The 23,444-nt window shown below is 37.2% G+C and overlaps 1 protein-coding gene across 1 annotated transcript in view; it reads right to left on the reverse strand.

Moving 5' to 3' along the window:
- The window catches only part of Scn7a (sodium voltage-gated channel alpha subunit 7), an 82,220-nt gene that overhangs the window by 40,847 nt on the left and 17,929 nt on the right, over window positions 1-23,444 (reverse strand). Inside the window, exons 2-9 of the mRNA XM_021657463.2 lie at window positions 21,732-21,979; window positions 18,379-18,497; window positions 17,936-18,025; window positions 16,802-16,930; window positions 15,514-15,605; window positions 9,405-9,611; window positions 7,801-7,870; window positions 4,530-4,671 (exon numbers count right to left, since the gene is read on the reverse strand). Of these exons, the coding sequence (XP_021513138.1) occupies window positions 4,530-4,671; window positions 7,801-7,870; window positions 9,405-9,611; window positions 15,514-15,605; window positions 16,802-16,930; window positions 17,936-18,025; window positions 18,379-18,497; window positions 21,732-21,965 (1,083 nt within the window). The 5' untranslated portion in view covers window positions 21,966-21,979. The remainder of the gene's footprint in view (window positions 1-4,529; window positions 4,672-7,800; window positions 7,871-9,404; window positions 9,612-15,513; window positions 15,606-16,801; window positions 16,931-17,935; window positions 18,026-18,378; window positions 18,498-21,731; window positions 21,980-23,444) is intronic.

Genomic DNA, 23,444 nt, shown 5'->3' on the forward strand with positions numbered 1-23,444 from the left:
ATACAACTGATTAACGCATATGAGCACAACTAAAGAAAACAGTTATTTGATTTTTAAGCATACATTTGAATAAATAGAAAATTTTATCTATAGATGATATTTTGTGACTATAGAAAATTAAAGATGGGTTTAGAACAGTAGGAAATCCCAAATATATACTGAAACAACATCTTATTTACTTAGAACATGTTAGTCTTTAAAAGTGATTTTATTAACATGTTAGGACATTGGGACAGTTACTCATGATTTGATTAAATGATTTTACTGAGTAGTAGTTGCTTTAACACTAACACATTCAGTGTCAAGAATTGAATAGTCTAGCATTTGCTACAGGCCAAGGGCAATAAAAGGATCATATATTTGTTATCTTATCCAGTAAAACATTCATGTGATACTTGATATTATTTTCAGTAGGCATACAATAGTCAGACTGTTGAAATATTGTTCACAATATTTGCACTTTAACAGATTATATTTTTAACATATGACTATAATATAGGCTTAAACAACTACAAAATCCCTTCTCCTTTTTAAAGACAAGGGCTCTTTTATAGCTCAGGCCAGCTAACATCAAATTTACAATCTTCCTGCCACAGTGGCTGGCATTACAGGTGTGGACCATCTCTCCAGACTCAATATATGCATCCTTGCTAGCATAATAAAGAGGAAATTATTGTTTTATTAGGCTGCAGTATAAGATTGGCTAATTCTAGAACTGATTTTATAGAGTAGTCACAGATATGAGGATAAAATGAAGCAATTCATAAAAAACCTTGGCACACAGCAGATCCAAAACAAATGTTAACTATACTCTTAACTCTTTTCATGAGTTTTGCTAAGGTGTCTCAAGGAATTCAGGGAACAAACTTAAAATTGCCTTAATATTGCCAAAAGTACATGAGGTGTACCTTTTGGTAACAACTACAACATACCCAAGCCTTGACCAGTTGAGGTTAGGGAAATGCAAGGCAAAATCTACCAATAAATCAAAGCAATTAGCAATTAGGACCAGAAATCAAAGTCAGGAATAGACTCCAAGACTGAATACCTTCCAGATTCTGTTCCTTTTCCACTTGAAGACCCATGGGGTTGACTTTAAAATAATGCTAACTAGGCAGTTTTATAACAAACCCTTGGATGTTTAAAAAAAGAAAAAAATAAGGCCTTCATTAGCAAACAGGTTGATGTAGTTCACAACATAACCTACTGTTGTTTTCCTAAAGTTAGAAAAAAAAGAAATGCCAACATAATTCTTTACAGACCTTGAAAATAATAATTCTAAATGGAATATGAAACAAAACAAAACAAAAAACCCAGAATACCTAAAACAATCCTGTACAATAAAATAACTTCTGGAGGTATCTCTATTCCTGAAAATAAGTTGTATTATAGAGCAATAGTAATAAAACTCCATGGTACTGGCATAAAATAGACTGGTTAATCAAGGGAATTGAATCAAAGACCCAGAAATAAATGCACACACCTACGGACACTTGATTTTTAACAAAGGAGCCAAAACTATACAGCAGCAAAAAGATAGCATTTCAACAAATGGTGCTGGTATAACTGGATGTCTACATGTAGAAAAAAATGCAAATATATCCATATTTATCACCCTGCACAAACTGAAGTCCAAGTGTATCAAAGACCTCAACATAAAACCAGCCTTGAGCTCATTGGAACAGGAAACAACTTCCTGAACAGAACACCAACAGCTCAGACTCTCAGATCAACAATTAATAAATGGGACTCATGAAACTGAAAAACTTCTGGAAGGCAAAAGACACTGTCAGTAGAGTGAAATGGCATCCTACCAATTGGGAAGATATCTTCAGCAACCCTACATCCAGCAATGGATAGAAACAGATGCTGAGACTTACAGCAGCTCCACAAGAAGACCATCCAAACCAACTGACCAAGACGTAGGGGGCTTGTGAAGATTGAAGCACCAACCAAAGACCCTGTATGGACTGGACCTAGGTCTCCTACACATATGCAGCTGATGGGCAGCATGATCTTCATATGGGTCCCTAGTAAAGGGAGCAAGGGCTGTCTCTGACATGGACTCTGTTGCCTGCTTTTTGGTCACTTCCTCCTGGTGGGGCACTTCAGCAGGCCATGGAGGAAGAGGATGTGTTTAGTCCTAATGTGACTTGATGTGCTGGGTTTGTGTTAGTAGGGGGACTCCCCTTTTCTAAGGAGTAGGGAAGAAGGGGGTGGTAGGAAGAGGGAAGAAGGGTGGGTCAGGGAGGTGAGGAGTAAGGGGCTAATTGGGGATTTAAAGTGAATAATAAAAATAATAAAAAGCAAAATCCTTTTGGGGAAGTTTGCTTCCTAGGGAGAGAAATACCTGAACAGATATTCAAAATAGAATATCATAAGGATCTACATTCTCTCTGAAAGGAGTGAGCGGGAAACCTAAAAGGAAACCTGACTATTTTGAAATTAATTAATTAAGTCACTTTACATCCTGGTCTTAACTCTCCTCACCTCCCAGTCCTACCTTCCCTCCGTCCCCCCACCCCTCTCCCTTATTTCCTGGTAAAGGGGAGCTCCCCTCTTCCCATCCACCTCAGCTCATCAAGTTATATCAGAGCTTAGCATGTCCTCTTCCACTGTGGTCCAGAAAGGCAGTCCCTTCAGGGGGAAGTAACTAAAAAGCTAAGATTCTGACTCTTAATCATGATAGAAGGAAACATTAATTCTTGTGGAATTTAAAATATATGTGGAAGCCACCACAATAAAGGACCATTCAGGAAATGTCTTATTCCATCATCAAATACAGCAGAGGCCTTAAAGCACACTGTATTACACATATGGGCTTTGAACAAAAGTCCAAAGACCAAAACAAAAATAAAGAAGATTATGAGGGAGGCTAATTTAATAAAATATCAAGACATTTTAGAAATAAAAAGCTCTGGGTGCTACAGAAGAAGCCAAACCACATCATAAATGTTAGAAAATAGAAATGTAAACGCTAACATAATGAACTTAGAAAATCAGCTTACAAAAGAAAAACAAAACGTTATGTGCAGCATTTTCATCATTTTATTTTATTTTATTTTATTTTGGCACACACTTTTGCCCAGCTCTCAGGAGGCAGAAACAAGTAGATATCTTCAAGCTCGAGGCCAGCTTATATACAGAGAAAGCTCCAGGCCAGCCAGCTATTCTGAGAGACTGTCTCAAAAAACAAAAACCACAACGGCAACAAACAAACAAACAAATAAAAATCCCAGAATACAATTTGACTTGTAACCATGATGTATAAAGACCCTGGTGGAACTGGATTTTAGTCTATCATTGGCCCCCATCTCAGGGGGATCAGACATGTGTTTATATCAATCAGAGTAACAGCACTCTCGACATAAAGTATGTGGAAAACACCATAATCTCAACTCTTAAGAATGTTTAGAATTTAGAGTGACAATTCTTTGTTCTAATATCTTTTGATATTAACTATCCTGCTTTTCTCATAAGATCACATATTTTATGGTAATGGAGATGGTCTTTAAAGGAACTCCCAATCTCTATCACAGTATTATCCCTCCTGAGAGACTGCTACACAAAAGTAGCTATGAATTCAAATCCTTAAAACCTGGATATTGTGTTCGTAACAATAAGACATCTGTCATCACAAAGGGAACACTATTTAGTATTTAAGTAGAAAGAATAAAATAGAATAAAAGAAAATAGAAAAATTTACCTAATAAATTATTGCTTAATGTGTACCAATCTCATAGGCTCACAATATTTTTACTCAATAGTTAACTGCTCATTGTATGTTTCACATGTACTGACATGTCAGCATCACACCCTTTGGAGCAAGAAGGTGAGCTCCAGTGCTTACATTTGGAAATTTGGAAGACATCATTCAACCCACTCAAATCTTATATATAAAAAAATAAGTAAACAGATGTTCTTCAATTGAATATGATATTATGTCGAAATAAATTCACCTTGGGCTGAAAGTGTGTAAATGACGTGTGCACTGATTGTGGCTGACCTGACAAACAGATTAGTATGATCACACACACCACAGCAGATGGCTGCTTCCAATGGGACTGCATGGCTGGTGGTGACAGGCATGCCACTGCTCAGCATGATGAAGACGTTTTAATGCAATAGGAAAGATCAGAATTAAAATCTGAGTGTGCTTCTGTGGAATGCTATCACTTGGCACTGCTGTAAACAGCAACAGCAATGTCCTAAGCGAAAGCCTTGTAAATGAGGGTCTATGCATTGACCTTGGAGCATTGCTGTAAAGATAAAATATCAAAAACCAAACACAGTCAGGGCACAGGAGTTGATGGAGATTTCCCCTTCAGCAGCTGTAATTCTTTGCTTCTGTCCCTGAATTCTTCTTTACACAATGCACCTTGTACATACTGTGTGTGTGTGTGTGTGTGGGTGTGTGTGGTCACAATTTCTTTTTAACAATTTGACTTACATTTGTCCTGTATTATGCAAGGGTGGAGAAGATATTGCTAACATATGCAGTGCAGATTATCTCAGATTATCTTTTTTACCTGGTGATAAAGTAATTCAGGATAATCCTGGGTCATCAATCGAAACATAGCAAGTAAGGCCCAGCCAAAATTGTCAAAACTCGTGAAGCCATTGTCAGGATTCATGCCCTTTTTTACACACACATAACCTTCAGGACACTGGCTAAAGGAGACAAAGAAAGGAAGAAATGTTTGATATCAAATATCTTTCAGGCAATGGACTAACAGGGTAAACATACTAAAATCTGTGCACCTACATAGGCTAAGCAAGAAGGAGTACCCTGGGTGAGATGATCAATCCTCACTCAGAAAGGCAAACAGGATGGACATCAGAAAAGGGAGAAAACAGGGAACAAGACAGGAGCCTACCACAGAGGGCCTCTGAAAGACTACCCAGCAGGGTATTAAAGCTGATGCTGAGACTCATAGTTAAACTTTGGGCAGAGTGCAGGGAATCTTATGAAAGAAGGGGGAGATAAAAAGACCTGGAGGAGGAGACAGGAACTTCTCAAGGACAGCAACAGAACCAAAAAATCTGTGCAGAAACGGGTAGTTTCTGAGACTGATTCTCCAACCAAGGACCATGAATGGAGATAACTTAGAACCCCTGTACAGATGTAGCCCATGGCAGCTCAGTGTCCAACTGGGTTCCCAACTTATGGGAACAGGGACTGTCTCTGACATGAACTCAGTGGCTGGCTCTTTGATCACCTCCCCCTGAGTTTGGCGGGGAGGGGGGCAGCCTTACCAGCCCACAGAGGAGGACAATGCAGCCAGTCCTGATGAGACCTGATAAGCTAGGGTCAGATAGAAGGGAAGGAAGACCTCCCTTATCAATCAACTTGTAGAGGGGCATGGGAGGAGAAGAGAGAGGGAGGTGGAAAAAATGTAAAAACAATAAAATAAATAAATACTATCTATCTCCTCCCCAAGAGCATAGAAAGAGCCCCTTGCATGAAGGTAATCAATTTTCTTTTTTACACAAAGCACTAAAAATGAAGTTATATTACATGTTGCACATGTAAAGTAATGAAAGAGAATTGTAAGTATGCTCAAATTAGCTTTCAAAAAGCCATTCTTTAAAGATTGATTTAAATTGGACAAATGTATATATTCACCAAATATATACTTTGAACATTAATACATGGCTGAATGTCTAAATGAGGCAAACATATGTATAGTTCATTGTGGCAAGAATAGTTACCAATTCCAAGAATATAACGTACTGTCATTACTCATGTTTTTGCTGCTCAAAATCAAATTAGAGAAGCTGGAAGTTTTAGTCTGTGATAAACCGTTTTGTCTTTTGAGTCCTTCTGTTCATGCTGCAATGCCATAAAAATAAAGATAGCAGAGGGATAGGGAGAGAGATAGGAAGACGGGAAACTCTCTGAATGTCATGGTGAAAGTATAAATGTTAGAAAATAGCATTGATAAAAATAAACTACGATATTCGAAGGCTTACTTTTTCAAGTGATCTCACCTCAGACTCTTAGTTCCCACTATTTAAGGGTGAGAAAACATTTGTCACATTAATAATTGAAAAATAGAGCTAGCACTTGGGAAAAGAGCGCATTAAATATTTATTTCCTTCCCTTTCAGGGAGTTCTCAAACTTTTATCTATGTTAAGGTTGGAGTAATGTGGTTCTTTATTATGATATTGGCTCAATAAATCCTATTTTCTCCTGTCCAAGGCTTCTGCGTAGCCCTTCCCCTGACATTATTTTGGGGCTGGCCATGCCACACACTTTAGACATATACTGGAAGAGGTGGTTTGAAGACTGTGCATGGAGGCTTTCTATACTGCAATCCTAAGAGCCAGAGTAAAGACATGCTGGTTGTCATATTCATTCATCTAATGATTTGAGGTGGCTCATCCCGCTGCTAACTATGGTGTTAGAGGTGAAACAAAACCATATGGCTTTTATTTCTTGCCTTGAAATATAATAGTATGGTCTTTCTATTCATAGACAGAGGTCTTCACAAGGCAGCGGGATGTATTTAAAGTGGAAGGCTACCGAATAAGATGTTACAAAGAGAAGGGCCCAGATTCTGGATCGGAGGCTAGAATGTAAACTACATGATAACACTTCTGAATCACCCAGGGTTATATGACTGTACAAGTATGCTCTCACTTCCCCAGTGTCCTAATCTGTTCTCAGAATGTCAGCGTTAGAAAGGAAGAAGAAAGGGCACTATGAACGGATGGAGCATCATCTCTATGGAGAGCAAAGCATCAAGGACCACTTCTAAGTCAATGCGGCGGGGCGGCAACTTCTTGCTACTTTTCTTATTTGTTCCACTCTATTCTACAGGACACAGCCAGTGAGGTGGCTGTGAGGATTAAGTCATTTGCCACCAGGCTCTGGACTCATAGGATAGAAGAGAGGATCAACTCCTGCAAGTTGTTATTTTAATTTCCATGGTAAATCACCTCCCCATATTAGTGTGTGTGTGTAATAAAAAGAGTATATATATATATGTGTGTGTGTGTGTGTAATAAAAAGTCTATAGTAGTAATACATAAGAATAATGTTACCTTGTTGAATTATTGTTTATTAATGGTTTTTTAAAAATAATTTTATTAATGTAATATATAATACATATAGATAAAAATAAAGAAGATAACAGTAATCTTTGATATTTCTTTTTTTAAAGCTCTTATAGAGAACTAACTTTTATTTTTTTTTTTTTTGTTAATTGCTGGTGCTGGGATGCACTGAAAATAAATCATCTTTGCTGGAGTTGCAGCCTTGTGATTTTCTAGATTCTTAAGATAGAATAAGTCTCTTTATTAATCAACCTTTTCTGGAAAATTGCATAATGGTATTTTATACTACACATTTCTGCTTTTGTTCAAAATTGACATTTTGGAATTCTGTCTCATGGTTATAGTAGTATCAGGTGGGGTTTTTAATGACGGACTAGACCAAAATGAGGTCTCATGTGTTCGGTTAATGCTTTTACAGAGTAAATCTGAGAGACTTTGTCCCACTTCTGCTATGAGGTTACAGCAAAAAGGCAACTTCTATGAGCCAAGAGAGAAAGCCTTGGGTACCTGGAGCTGAAGATTTAAATCTGCTCAACAGAGAAATGCATTTCTGTTGTTTCTAAGACTTGATATCTATGGAATTTTGTGAGAAACATCTGAGAAAGAACAGGACAGCTCTTCTGATTAGCTCTGATAATGAAGTGGGAAAATATGGGCAACTGTGAACATTAGTGAAGCAAATATTCATTCAGCAAGTAAGTGATGATGACATGCTATCAGAGAGCATTGACCCCACCTACCCCGCATCGGTCCTGTTGCCACAAAGGAGGGCATCTCTCTCGCTTTCCAAATAGTAGAAGTTTTCTCTTTCTGAAAAAGAAAGAAAGAAAGAAAGAAAGAGAGAGAGAGAGAGAGAGAGAGAGAGAGAGAAAGAGAGAAAGAGAGAGAGAGAGAGAGAGAGAGAGAAAGAGAGAAAGAGAGAAAGAGAGAGAAAGAGAGAAAGAGAGAGAAGAGAGAAAGAGAGAAAGAAATGAGGCTTTACAATTATTCTGGAATCAGCCATATGAAACCTGTCCGAATTTCCACAGGAGACACATGTCTGCCTATGTCCTTGAGAGAAAAGAGGAAACCATTGCTTTTTAATCTGCCATCTCATGACATGCCAGGAACCTTTGAGAACACAGGTGCTTTGCTGTTCTAAAATTGTTGTTGAGCACAAGAGAAATACACACGTCAGGAAAAATGGATAAAACAGCCACACATGACAGTATTGCTGAAGGAAGATACCTCAGATTACGTTTCTAAAGTTTGTTCCTGGTGATTTGCCTGAACTGAGGCCAGAATCCTCTGCTTCTAACTGGAGCCGGCCTTTCTGTATTGAGTGCCTAGTGCAGGGTGATGTGTTAATTGAAACCACAACCTTTGCTACTGTACTTCATAACCTACATAATATGTTAGCACATGCTGAACTGCTATTTGTGAATATACATCGTATTTCTAGATATTAGGTACTATAGCTATGAATAGGCAGGATTAGGAACATTGCATTGTCTGTTCCAAATTCAAATCACAGGATCCAAACTATGGGAGAAAAAAGTTGTGTGTGTGTGTGTGTGTGTGTGTGTGTGTGTGTATGTATATATATAAACTGCATGAGATTAAAATGATTAAAGCCTCTTAATACACAAACACAGACACATTCCCTAAATATTGTCAGTGGAGGTCTAATATGGGAGCAGAATCCAATATGAGTTTATTGCCTGGTGAAAAGGCATATGATTTTAAGGCAGTCTTAACCCAGCTAGATCCCCTGCCTAGTAGTTATAAAATCCCAGAACTTCATTTAATTCCTCTCTTTTCCTGTTCTGTTGATGAGGGTAGCACAGCCATTGCTATGTCCCTTCTGAAAAATTATGTTGATTACGCATGTATTTCCTGATATCTAATACTGGGATGTATTATTATTATTTATTGCTTTCTGTTTCAAATGTTTGCCTTACTTTAAAAAGTAGGACTAAAAGTATTTTAAAATACACTAGTAATGGAAATCTAAGCAGTGCATTTCTATACTAAAGTGATATTCTGACTCTTAAAGTAATCTCACACATTGTAACAGAAAAACTAAAAATTTACATTTAAATAAATAATTTTTTAAATAATAGTAAAAAAGATGAACTTTATGCTCCTTGGAGTAAATTTAAAAATAAAATTTACACGGCTTTATAAAATTTATGTTCTCCTGATTATCTGTCTAAAAACTGAAAACTTTGCTTTTGGTTTAAAAAAAGAAAGAAAAACATATTCAACTTAGCTCTTGAGTATAGTTACAAGATTTATAATTTGCTCAGAAATGGAGTGTTACTTCTCTAAAGACTTCTCCGTCATTATGTGGAGTCACTCTTACCTGGAATATAGGACTGGATTCCAGTTTTGTTGTGCAGGGTACCATTTTCATTCTCTTGGGGCCATCGCAGACATTTGTGCTTCAGGTTGCCCATGAAAAGACCCATCCCAAGTAGTGAAAACACAGTCAGAAAAAACAGAGTTAGGACAATGGCACCCAGTAGTTTCTTCAAACACTGGACCAGTGTCACCACAACAGACTGCAGGCCTGGAAAGAAAGACATGTTTTTAACTTAAGAAGAAAAACTACAGCAAACCTGTGCTGTGGCAAAGGTATACTCCTTTGAAATCAATATACCTGTCCTTCATTCTAATTTCTATTGCCTGGGTCTAACAGATACCGAGCCAAGTCACAGGTGGAAGATTCTGTGTCATGGGTGGTTATAATGCTTTGAACAGCCAGCTTGCCAATACCCAGGCTGTTCATATAGTAAAGAAAACAAACAGGCATTGATTTAAAATATTGTACCACAATTTCTGTATCCATTCCTCTGTTGAGGGACATTTTGGTTGTTTCCAGATTCTGGCTATTTTGAATAAAGCTGCTGTGAACATGGTTGAGCAAATGTCCTTGTATAATTGAGCATAATTTAGGTATATGCCTAGGAGTGGTATAGCTGGATCTTGAGGAAGCACTATTCCAGATTGTCTGAGAAAGCACCAGATTGATTTCCAAAGTGGTTGTACAAGTTTACATTCCTATCAGCAATGGAGGGGTGTTCCCCTTTCTCCACATCCTTTCCAGAATGTGTTGTCACTTGAGTTTTTGATCTTAGTCATTCTGATGGGTGTAAGGTGAAACCTCAGGTTGTTTCGATTTGCATTTCTTCAAGTGTTTTTCTGCCATTCGATATTCGTCTATTGAGATTTCTTTATTTAGCTCTGTACCCCATTATTTATTTATTTATTTATTTATTTGTATTTTATTTTTTCTTTTTATTATTAGTTACATTTTATTAACTCTGTATCCCAGCTGTATCCCACTCCCTCATTCCCTCCCAATCCCACCCTCTCTCTCTCATCTCCTCCCTGCCCCTTTCCAAGTCCACTGATTGGGGAGGACCTCCTTCCCTTTCATCTGACCCTGTTTTATCAGGCATCTTCAGGACTGGCTGCAAAGTCCTCCTTTGTGGCCTAGTAGGACTGTTCCTCCCTTGTAGGGTGGGGAGGTCAAAGAGCCTACCATTGAGTTCCTGTCAAAAATAGTCCCTGTTCCCCTTACTATGGGAAACCAATTGATTACTGAGCTACCAAGGGTTCTAGGTTATGTCCATACATGGTCCTTGGTGGAGTATCAGTCTCAGAAAAGACCCCTGTGCCCAGATATATTTGGTCCTTGTGGAGCTCCTATCCTTTCCACATCATACTAACTCCCCCCTTCTTTCATATGATTCCCTGCACTCTGCTGAAGGTTTGGTTATGAGTCTTAGTATCTGCTTTGATATATTGGTAGGTAGAGTCTTTCAGAGTCCCTCTTGGATTACTTGGTTTGTTGGTGTTTAACTTCTTAAGTTCTTTATATATTTTGAATATTAGCCCTCTGTCAGGTATAGGGTTGGTGAATAACCTTTCCCAGTCTGTAGGCTATCGTTTTGTTCTGATGACAGTGGAATATGGAATACTACTGAGCAATTAAAAGCAAGGAAATCATGAAATTTGCAGGCAAATGGTGGGAACTAGAAAAGATCATCCTGAGTGAGGTATCCCAGAAGCAGAAAGACACACATGGTATATACTCATTTATTAGTGAATATTAGACATATACTATAGGATAAACATACTAAAATCTGTACACCTAAAGAAGCTAAGCAAGAAGGAGGACCCTGGGTACGATGATCAATCCTCACTCAGAAAGGTAAACAGGATGAACATCAGAAGAGGGAGAAAACAAGGAAGAGGACAGGAGCCTAGCACAGAGGGCTTTTGAAAGACTACTCAGCAAGAATCAAGGCAGATACTGAGACTCATAGCCAAACTTTGGGCAGAGTGCAGAGAATCTTATGAAAAAGGTGGAGACAGAAAGACATGGAGGGGACAGGAACTCCACAAGGAGAGCAACAAAACCAAGAAATCTGGGTCCAGGCGTCTTTTCTGAGACTGATATTCCAACCAAGGACCTTACCCCTGCACAGAAACCCTGAACAGAAGTAGGCCATAGCAGCTCAGTATCCAGTGGGTACCCTAAAAATGGGAACAGGGACTATCTCTGACATGAACTTAGTTGCTGGCTCTTTAATCACCTCCCCCTCATGAGGGAGCAGCCTTACCAGGCCACAGAGGAAGAAAATGCAGCCAATGTTGATGAGACCTGATAGGCTAAGGTCAGAGGGAAGGGGAGGAGGTCCTCCCCTCTCAGTGGACTTGTGGAGAAGCATGGCAGGGGATGAGGAAGGAAGGGCAAGATTGGGAGGGGATTAGCTAGGGGGCTACAGCTGGGATACAAAGTGAATAAACTGTAACTAATAAAAATAAATAAATTTTAAAAATACTGTGTGTGAATTACCTACCAAAAGTACATTTCTGTTTTTAAAAAGCTTCCTTAAGTTAAGAACTCAAAGAAACAAGTTCTAATAAATCTTGGGAAAGCAGGTGTTTACATTCACTCTGTCTTTTTCATGGTCACCAATCATACAGACTGTGGAATGCAGTTTTTTCTCCTTGGTAATCAGCCTTTTTGCCGACTGAAAAAGAACCTCTTTAGTCTTCCTTCACACAGTGGCCCTGTGTGATCTGCTGGTAATGATTATATGACCACTTTATTCCCATCCAGCATATTGTAATTCATATCAGTTTTCATCTTTAAAATGCAGGGATTCATGTTCTGCAGGACAGAATGTTTTTCTTCTGTTGATTCAAAATCAGATAAATGCCTCAGTCTGGTGCCTGTCTCACGCTGGTAAGCGCAGCTTCTGTACATTGATGTGGGCAACAGCCATGTTATGCCCCAGTAAATGGCCACACACATGGAGAGCACTGACTGGATTCAAGGGTGTTTAAATAACACAAAAATATTGGGCTGGAGATGGAGTGGGGCTCTAGGGTGAGTTGGGGGAGGTGGTAGTGGGTGGGTATGATCAAGAAACAATGAAAGGAAAATAAAATTTTAAAGAATAAAAATGGTTTTAAAAGTGAAAAAAGCCAAAATCCTAGATGCATTTTTTTCTTGTTTTTATTCAATGCACAGATGAAATACTTTCTTTTGAATGATACACTTCTCTTTCTGTCTTTCACTATCTGTTCATGTAGTCTATACTGTGGGCAGGTATCCTACTCTGCTTTCCTTGGATGAGTAAGAGATACCCAACGTATGTTTCTTGAATTGACTAAAACTTGCTGTTCTTTCTTAACAGGTTCTCTGGCAAAAATTAAAATGCTGCCATTTTATGTTCTTATTGGTCTCAATGTACAAAAAAATTTAAAGGTATTATTTCCCACCAGAGCAGAACTTTGTAGTTTCTTCCCTGCCTTTGGTTGGGTTGTCATGCTAAAAGCTTCTTTTTTAAAACATATTTTCTGGGTTTTAATTCATAAATCCTAAAATATCCCTGCTTAATGTTTGTGACTTGATGCTTTTAAATATTCACAGGTTGGTTTTTCATCACATAACTCTGTAGTCTACTGGTCTTGTTGACTCATCTGTTGGTAAAAAATTCTCGTGGAATGTACCCTTGTTCATTCAAATGCTGATTTTTCTACCTCACCATCTGGTTTCAATCTGGACATTGCATTGTGATGCTTATTCTAAGCATCACCTGTCTCAAGTTTGTGTAAACAAACCATCATTTGTTCTCTGTAGTTGGCAATTAAATAACCAGCCAATGCTGTGCAATGGAGAAAATATGGTGGGACATCCTGGTCCAGAGGAGAAGAGAGGAAGTGAGTAAGTAGTAGGAGGAGGGAGAGATCCGCAAGCCAAGACTTGGAACCCTGAGGAGGTCTTGAAACCACGTGGAGAGATGAACTGGACCTAAGATGTGACTAAAAGCAAGTGTAACGGGTGAAATCTGAATGGTAGGAAACTATATGAACTTGGAGGTTTAGGATGGAGTAACTATTGGCCATCATTGAGCTCTAGATTAATTAAATAAATCCCAGTCTCTGTGTGGTGATTTGGGTATACAGCTTGTTTAGGAATTAAACTAACTAAAAAAAAAATGCTTAACTAAAAAAAAAAAAAATCAGTAGTCAATATTAATACCCACAACACTCGTCCTGTATTTCAAGTTTGTAATGTGGACACATCTGTTTTTCATAGTATTCTGACTAGAAAATCATCTCTATGCATCACTTTCAATACATTGCATCCACACTTGGGTGTTGTCAGGAAACTTGCGATGCTGTTTTTGCTTTGTGTCTTTTTCCTTCTTTTGTTGATGATGGTACATTGCATCCACTCTTGGGTGTCCTTCCCTAATAATTTCATCATAATGTAAGATTTATGACAGCCCAGTTAACTTGCTGCACTCTGATTGCTTTTCCTTTTGTCTTTTGTTTCTAAGGACATATCAAACAGTACAAGTGAGCAGAGCATCTGCCTGCACATTCAGGAATGGAAGCTCTAGCTGTTCCTCGCCATCCTCCACTGTCAGGTCCAGAGCTCTCTGTCTGTGAGAACATCCCTGACCCGAACATTTCTGTCTATCTACTTGGTACTGTATTTACATACTGAGAACAAAGGGGATTGTATTAGCTGAGGTCAGGCCACACCTTACTCTAGTACAGATTATGTGAAAAAAGTGGTTTCGCAAGATGTGCCTTAGCCTTGAAAGACCCCATTTCATGCAGAAAAATTTTGAACTGCATTTTGAGGGTGGAGAGGATTCCAGTCCCAATAGAACCTGCAACCAATGTCATCTGCCTGGCACTTGCAGATTGAAAGATGGCTTATTCTGGGAAGTATAAGGTGTGCTTTCCTTTTAATTTACCTGGTGAATTGAGACTGTGGGTGTGCATATGCTTATTAAAATCATATCAGGAAAGACAGGCCCAAGACTTTACAGGACATGTTGGGCTGAAGAAAGAGTGTAACTCTGTCACCTGAACCCAGAAAAGTGAGAGAAAGTCAGTGACATGGCTATCTGGTGTTTGATTAAGATCAACAGGCAGAGAACTCCTGATGACCCCTGGTACACTACCTAGGCTTAGTTCTTCCATTACTAATGCAACATGCTTTACTGGCATCTGCCTATCTCTGGGCTCACTTTCTGTCTCTGAACCCACAGTTTCTAATCTGACTCATTTCCTGCCCTTTTACCTCACAAATGGGCATAATTTTGCATCTCCACCTTCCGTCCTGACCCTTTCTGTGGTTTCAACAGCAGCTTCCTCCCTAAATATATTTTAGCTTCATTATGTTATCAATACATAAGACTCTATATACATTTTTCTCATTTAGTTCCAAAACTTCCTAAGTTCTGTTGTGTCTTCTCTAGCTTGTATTTATTCTGTAAATCACATAAATAAAAGATATAGATATATTTATTATAAGCTATGTGTTGTGTGATATGAGCATTAATATGAGCAATGATTATTGAAATAAGTTCATCTTGGCAATACTACCAAGGTGGACAAGATCCTCTTGCAAAATTTTAAACTGAAATTTTCAACTTGTGGATTTTTCTTTTTGTACTTTACTCAACTCCGACACTCTGTAAAGTCACTTGTTCACCTATGTTTCTCCTATAGCATGCTGATAACCACGTTAGTCTATGCTCATTCATTTCAACTGGTTTCGTGATGAAATGAGGAAAAGAAGGAGGCAAAAGAAGCACATTAGAATCCACCGCTGCTTTCTGTGGAGTTTATAGACTCTTTTATAAGTTCTTTTACAATTTGTAAGGATAACTGAAAAATGAAAGCATTATTGATTTTACATTTTTGCATTACAGGTATTGAATGCACAGCACAAAAATACCAGTTAAGCTTTTTATCCCCTTCTTGTCTTTCCTTGTTGACAAGCAGATTTAAGATTTAGATGACTTTAAATGATTTGCAAAGTGAAAATATTGTTCAATTTAACATCTTCTCTGAGGAACAACAAGACAGTTCAAGTGAATCCATGAATGCACAAAAACCACAATGGAGAAAACGAGTCAAATAGCATTTCTTACCTTGGTTCAAGGGAATAATCTTCAAAATTCTCAAGGTTCTTATAGCTTTAAGCATTAGAAGAGTGGTTACTGGTGAAAACCTTGTGATGAGTCTGTGGGAGTAAATGGGTGTTTATTAGATGTCATTGAACCTATGGTCTTTGAAAGGTACTATAAAAATTATATTTCCAAGGATGTCCTTTGCTCCCATGATCCCATTCAAGAAATAGTTTTATTAGACTGGAAGACAATTTTGCTCTTGAGAACATAACCTTACGTAGCAGTAGCATACAAATTCAAACTTAGAGTTTATAACACCTATACCTTATACTAAATTCGAATGAAACAACAGTCTATAATATATTCATAAAATCTTGTTACCTGACTATAAAATTGATAATGAAAATAAGAAAACCCACTAGCTGTTTTTAAAAATAGAAACATGGTTCATCTTAAGTGCTTAAACGCCTGATGATGAGGAACCTGATGATGAGCAGTGATGAAAGCAGAAGGCAGGGTGTGCTCTATGTAAGTGAATCTACCCTACAGCCAGAATGCCTGGGTAGAAATAACATCCACTGTTTACTAGCTGTATGACAAGATAGTAGTTGATATTCTGTGTCATAATTATTTCTGTTGTAAAGTGGGGGATATTCTCTTATTCAGAGAACTTTCATAGAAAAATCATATTCAAATTTCATACATGTGTACACACAATACAGGCTATCTGTTAGCAAGGTTAAATACCTGTTAGCTGGTAGAAACAAGAATGCAAATGACAATGATTATAATGACATATAGTAGACACTGCTTTTATTTTTTATAAAACTTGTTTTTAAGGAAAAGTAGAATCCCTTTTAAAATTATTTTAACAAAAATTTGGATCTACTGATCCCTTCCCTACCTACAAAGAGCATATAATCAATAAAAGCAATGGACAATTAAGATAAGAATTAACATTATACATAATACTCCAGGAAAGTCTGTGAGTACTTAAACACTTTATTCAGGTATTTAGCGTGTTTACTAGTTTCAGAACATGAGCTAAAGGAAATGTTTTAATACTGAGCCTCAAGTAAGCTAGAAACCTTATATGTCTTAAGGATATTCTTTGCTCAACAACAAAAATAAATCGTAAACAGCAAAAATAATTGTACACTTAAAATGTGTACTATTAGGACATATTATTTTTCTATAACACAACAAACCACCCATTCCTTTCATTTGTAATAGCCACCTAGAGACAACTGTCTGAAGGACACATTCTAACTGAAATCATTAAAACGTTACAACCTGAAATACTACTCACTCGAACAAAGTGACACTGAGATCCAGCCAGTTCCAGGGATCTCCTAGGAAGGAAAATGACCCTGCCCAGACACCTCTTGCAATGACTTTTACAAGTATTTCAAATGTGTAAATCCCAAGCAAAGTATTCCTGCAGAAAAACAAATCGCACACATATTAACTGTTGAGGATAGTGTATTGTCAACTCTGAAACATTATGTCTGTGAAAGTCATCCATTATGCAACGTAAGTTATCTGGGAAGAGAAGTGTTATGTGTTCGGCAAGGTGGAAACAGTGAATTAGACAAGAATCAGGTAGCCTGGTCCCCTTGAAACTTAGCAAAGAGCTGTAGAGTGGGCCTCAGTGATGCCTGCGTGGAAGTATTGGCTACTGAATTTGATTACCTACTTCTTCCCTGTAGTAGTCCTGACAGAGCTTCTATGCAATCTTTTTATAGTACTTAGGCAATATACTCCAAATACGGATTTTACCATAACTAATTGTGGTAGTATTTAAACCCTAATTTAATACAAATGTGTGCAAAGACACACACACACACACACACACACACACACACTTTTTTGATGAGGAAGTATCATAGTTATTTTGAGAATCAGCTAGTTGTACGAATGGTGTTAAAGTTCAAAGTTATTGTCAGAAAACCTGATTTTTTTTTAAATTTAATCTATATTTCCATTATTCTACTGAAAATCAGACTCTTTGGTATTTCCACGAACAAGGACAAATATAAAACTGACAATTTATGAATGCCTATGATACCATGGTACATGCATAGAGCAAAAGAGAAACATTCCAACTGATATAATCAGTTAATGTATTTAAACACTCAGTCTAACGATTGCTTGCAAGAGAGCTGCTGCTGTTTCCACAGAGCACAGTTTAATATAGGCGAGAGGACCGAAATGGAATCAAACAGCAGAGGTGCTGTGCTCTTGAAGCTTCTAGCTATGAGCAAAATAAGTCTCTTGTCTTTATAAATTTTCTTAATTTTAAAAATTTTTTAAAGTTAAATTGTGTTATGTTTCAATTCATGACACATTTTAAACTTTAATATAATACCATCAAGGTTAACAGTGCTGAAAACCAAAATATAATTATAGACTGTATTATATAGAATAAAACCAAGTAACTTACTCTATTGCTGATATCCATTCTGGTGGATTATTCATGCACATAAGTAGGCTGTCAGTGAGGACACTAATTAAAATTAGCAGGCGGAATAGAGTAAGCATGGTCAAGAAAAAATGGACAATAAATTACATTTAAAAAGCCATATTTACATAAATTGCACTTATAGATACAAGTGATAAGATCCTTTTACAAATACTGAAAATACATGCTATTCTTACTGAAAAACAAGAATTAACATTTTAACTATTATTGAAATTTTCTTAAACTATATTTTCTATGTGTTTTTCAGACATAGAAGAATTATCACAGAAAAATCTAGTGTTTAATATGGTGTCCCATATTACCAAGAAGAAGGAAGAGATTCTGTAGCAGGTGTTGAATAACAGAACATCTGGACTTGTTAGTAACACGTTGGAGACACAGCCAACCACACCTAGAAAGGATATGGATGCACCAAAACCTTGATAGCTGCTCTTCTCAGTGAACTGAAAGGCGACAGTGTGCAGAAGATAGAAACGGCATTGAACCTGAAGATAACTCTGTTTCTGTTTAAGACCATGAAAGTCTGTAAGAAACCACAGTAGATACAGTTAAACAAAGAACGCAAATCTTGAGCAACAAACTACCAATGCTCACCAGTTTGAAATTCGGTCATATTTTATTGGCTCTAATATTTAATTACTTTTAAGTCAAAAGGAGTGGTTTTTAACTGCTTTGTTTTGTTTTGCTGGTTGTCTACTTAAGAAAATCATTTGCCGTTGTATCCCACCTCCACCTCATCTCCCAATTGAACTAATTAATGTACTCCACATAGTGAGTGGATTTGCACTTAAAGGTATAAGAGGAACTACATATCATAACTTCATGAATGTGAGGTTTTTAATTTTATATCAGAAAAAGTCAATGTAGTGTTAAAACGCAAAAAAGATCAAATGTTTTGAAATGTTACATCAATCATTTGAATTATTTATGAGGGAGGATTGTAGGAGGAAATTAACTTACTAACTTTTTTGTAGGGGGAAAAGAGGATATTTGGTGCAATTCTATTTTTTAATAGTCTGTTTATTTATTTTTAATTAAATTTTTATTTTTTATATTAATTACAGTTTATTCACTTTGTATCCCAGCTATAGTCCCCTTCCTCATTTCCTCCCAACCCCACCCTCTCTCCTTCATCTCCTCCCATTCCCCTCTCCAAGTCCACTGATAGGGGAAGTCCTCATCCCCTTCCATCTGGCCCTAGCTTATCAGGTCTCCTTAGGACTGGCTGTATTGTCTTCCGCTGAGGGTGGGGGTGGTCAAAGAGTCTGCCACTGAGTTCATGTCAGAGACAGTCCCTGTTCCCCTTACTAGGGAACCCACACTTGGATACTGAGCTGCTATGGGCTACATCTGAGCAGGGGTTCTAGGTTATATTCTGATTATGTGAATTCTACTTTCCATGGTAGCTTCCAAAACAACTGCAGACTTGATGGGAGATTCAACATGCATGTGTGTCATTGTGAAGGGATGGGTAATTCCAAATTATTTCCTAATATCTTGTCTGCAGTTGGTTTTTTGTTTGTTTGGTTGGTTAAATAATGTGGTATTAGTGACTCAACACTCTATGCACTGAGTCCCTCCCACAGGCTTTACCCTTCATGCCTCACGGCCACTTGGACCACACATAACTCCGAATATGGTTTCATTTTTATTTATTTTTCTTTATGTGAACTTTTAGAATTGATTAATATTTAATTTTTCATACAATAGGTTTTGATAATATTCTTTCCCTTTTCTCAACTCCTCCCAGATCGTACCCACCTCTCTCTCCAACCAACGACATGTTCTATTAAAAAAATAAATTAATTAAAAAAGACAAAAAAATACCCATCATAAAATGCTCGTTTCGTTCTTTTTTGGTTTTGCCTTCAATAACAATATTCCCATGGCCAGAATGTCTGCATACATTACTCAGTATTGTGACTGCTGCTACAGTCACAGGCTTTTCTACGTTTACTGCCGTTTATAAACTATGACAACACAAGCACACCAAAAAGTGAGTGCTAAAACAAGTCAAACGAAGACTTAACTTGCATCTCAACTAAAATACTCTCAAAATAATTCAAGTGACACTTTTTACCATGACAGTATTAGCAGTGTAGTCGTGCAATATATTTATTTATTTATTTATTTATCTATTTATTTCTCCCGACATTTTCATTTGATTTCGCCCATTAGATAACATCAGTGAAAATAATACATGAATATCAAAATGCTAGTAGGTAATCCTCATGTTTCCCCAATATGATGTTGTTTGATATTTGATACTGTTGGTGGTAACTTCACTCTTCTAAGTTGTAAATGTTAGTCTTACCCAGCAGTTATACCCTGCTGTTTCTTTCCTGATTTTGTTTTCTTTCTTTCTCTCCCTCTCCCATAGTGTAAACATTTCGTGTTTATTTTAAAATTGGTAATTAGAAGAAAGTAATTATCATATTTCAACAAATGGCATTTATAGTAAGCAATATCAGTACATACACTAAGTTAATTTACAACATACAACTCCCTCCCTTCCTTCTCTCCCTCCATTTCTCTGTATCTTGCTCTTCTCTTCTTCCCATTCTCACCCTTTCTCTTCACCTCCATCTCTTCTCTGCCTTCTCTCCCTATTTTCCGTCTCCCTCTCTTTCACATTGTCTCTTTCCTCTTTTGGTCCCTTCTCTTCTAATATAGAAAGATGCTGTCTTACTTTTATTGAGCTGCCACATTCATTACATATGATCTTGATCACTACTGAGATCTCATCTTTACTACAGTTGGCAACCTAACTGAGTCTCCAGTAATGGCACCGTCCTCTCCATGCCCCCTTGCAGAATCAGTCTTGGCTGTTGCCTGTTCATTTGTCCATAAAATGTTCTACCTTGGCTTTATTAAAATTCCAAGTATTCTGTAAGCTGATTACCTTATTTCACTTTATTGGTTTACGTGGATAGCTATTTTGGCTTTATGTCTACCTATGAATTATGTCTGTGGATAGGTCCCAGGGTGACAAAGAGAGGAATTTAAATTCCCTGGAATTAGAGTTTCAAAAAGTTGTGATCTGCTGTTCAAGTACTAGGAATCAAACTCTGGTTTGACCTCTGGAATGGCAGCCAGTACCCTTAATCACAGAGACATTTTCCAGCTTCTAAGTTCTGCTTTTGAAATAAAAAACTCTCCTAGCTTCATCAATCCACATAAGATTTTTGTATTTTCTAGCAAAAATCATTCCCATACTTAGCATTTTGTACTTATTATGGGAGTCTCTCTCTCATGTGTAAAGAAAGTAAATATCTGTGTGTGTATGTGTGTGTACATGTGTGTGTTTAGGTAATTTGTAGGGTCTCTCAGGTCTTTTTAGAAATGAGATAGGTTTGAATTTGTGAATATATGAATGAGTGAAAACAAAAAATATACAATTTGAAAGTACTATTCTGACTAGTAAGTTATCAGATGTTTAAAATTGGTGCTCCCATTCTAAATATTTCATGACTATGTTAAAATTGAAAACTGGATAAAGGTAATCAGCATATTTCCACAAAAGTCACTTATATTAAGAAGTAATATACATATACTAGGTTCATTAACCATAACTTATTACTCAGGTTTATTAACTATCTTGACTATGTTGACCCCGCATAAAAAACATTATGAAAGAGCTCTTTCTCTATTCATTTTATCTAAGTCTCATCTCAATTCTATTTTTTTTCTCAATTCTATTTTAACGGGTTTAATATAAGCTAATAAAAATACAGTTTCGATTCCATTTTCTCCTTACATTTCTCTTAACGCAGTAGTATGGATCGACATCTTCCACGGGCTCTGACACGGCTCCACGAGGAAGGGCTCCGTAGGTAAATGGAAGTTCTTTGCCAGCTTCCAAATCAGGGCTTGGTTTTAAACCTTCGTCTTCGTGCTCCTCACTGCATTTCTTAGCAGTGTGATTTTCTATGAGTTCAAGTGACTCTGCTGTAAAGGGGACAAGGCTCTTCAGCTCTGGGGAAGTCAACATTTTTCAACTTGTACCTGTAAAAAAAAATACCATATAAAATTTGGTCATGTACAAAGATAATAATTATGGCGAATTGTCACCAGCTCATTGGCAGTGGGGGAGATGAGCCTGAAATTCAGCCATGTAAGGCTGATCCATGAAGATGAAGCTTAATGGAACACCCAGCTAGAGTGCCTCAATTTCCGCAGTCAGTCTCTGTGAGCTCTTTCTGTGTTGTGATTTCTCTGTGTTGCTATTTTTTCTTTTACTTGAAAGTTTCCCCTGAGACACTTCTCCAGCTGGAACCACCAATCTGGTACTCCAGACGGCAACCGCAGGGGGACTTCTCCAGTTGATGACTTCTGCTTCCTATTTTGAACATTTGATTTAATGTTCTCTCTTCTCTCTCTCAATGTCTAACTCTCCTTCCATCGATCCCTAGCTAATATTTATTCTTTTATTTTGTCTTCTTATATACATACAAACTCAACTCATTCAAAATAAAAAAGGGAGACTATTATGTATGATTCTCTGAGCCATATAGAACTTCCTGGTCTCAAAATTTAAATTTATGATTCAGGATGTAAAAATAGGGAGACCCCAAACTAAGTAGGTACATTTAAAGAGACTATGCCTCAATATTATAGATCTATAAGCCATTCTGAGTTTTATTAAACTTAATGTTAGACTCATTTGTAATTTCTTTTAGTCTTTCCTAGAATTCTTTTAATTGTACTGGTTTATTTCAGCTTCTCTACTACAACAGAAAAATTTTAAGGATGTAAGATTTTGACCATCTTTTAGTGGTCAGATCTAATCACTTCCTATGTATTTCATATAGCCATCACATGTTCTTTTGTACTTTAAATGGTCTCCAATGATTCTGGGCCCCATTCTTCTTGTGTTTAGATTTGGATTACTTTCTTCACCTCAAGCCCTGCATGACTTGCTATCATCCATCTTATCCTTTAGTTGTGCAGGAATCAAACCAGAGCCTTGCTCATTCTTAGAAAGTGCTCTTCTGCTGAGATATGTCTGCAGGAATATGGGTAAATTTTGAGCAGATTTTAACTCAAATATCCATACAATTCTTCCTTTCTCCTATGTTATACAAGTAGTCTTGGCAAAGGCACAGAAGTTGTGTTACTTCCTGTATATGGATATCTAACAACTACAGTTCTAAAATACTTCCTTCTCTTGGATGTTTGTGTGGAAATCTCAGGAAGAAAAGCAACATGGAAAAAGATTTTTTTTTAAATTTTTTACTTCACAATCATGACAAACAGCCTTTAATATTTCAGTCACTCTTTCGGCTGCTAAAAATAAAAAGAAAGAAAGGCTATAGAGTTGGGGAAGTGGGAAAGTGGGGGGATTTGTAAGAAGTTTGAAATGAGGAATCCAAACATATCATATGAAAAATGTAATTAAAAAATGCAGACAAAGGACTGAAGATATTATTTGGTAGTTGGGAGCACTAGATGCTCTTCCAGAGAACCAGAT

This window comes from Meriones unguiculatus, chromosome 8, assembly GCF_030254825.1.
Source record: "Meriones unguiculatus strain TT.TT164.6M chromosome 8, Bangor_MerUng_6.1, whole genome shotgun sequence".
In the NCBI taxonomy this organism is placed as follows: Eukaryota; Metazoa; Chordata; class Mammalia; order Rodentia; family Muridae; genus Meriones; species Meriones unguiculatus.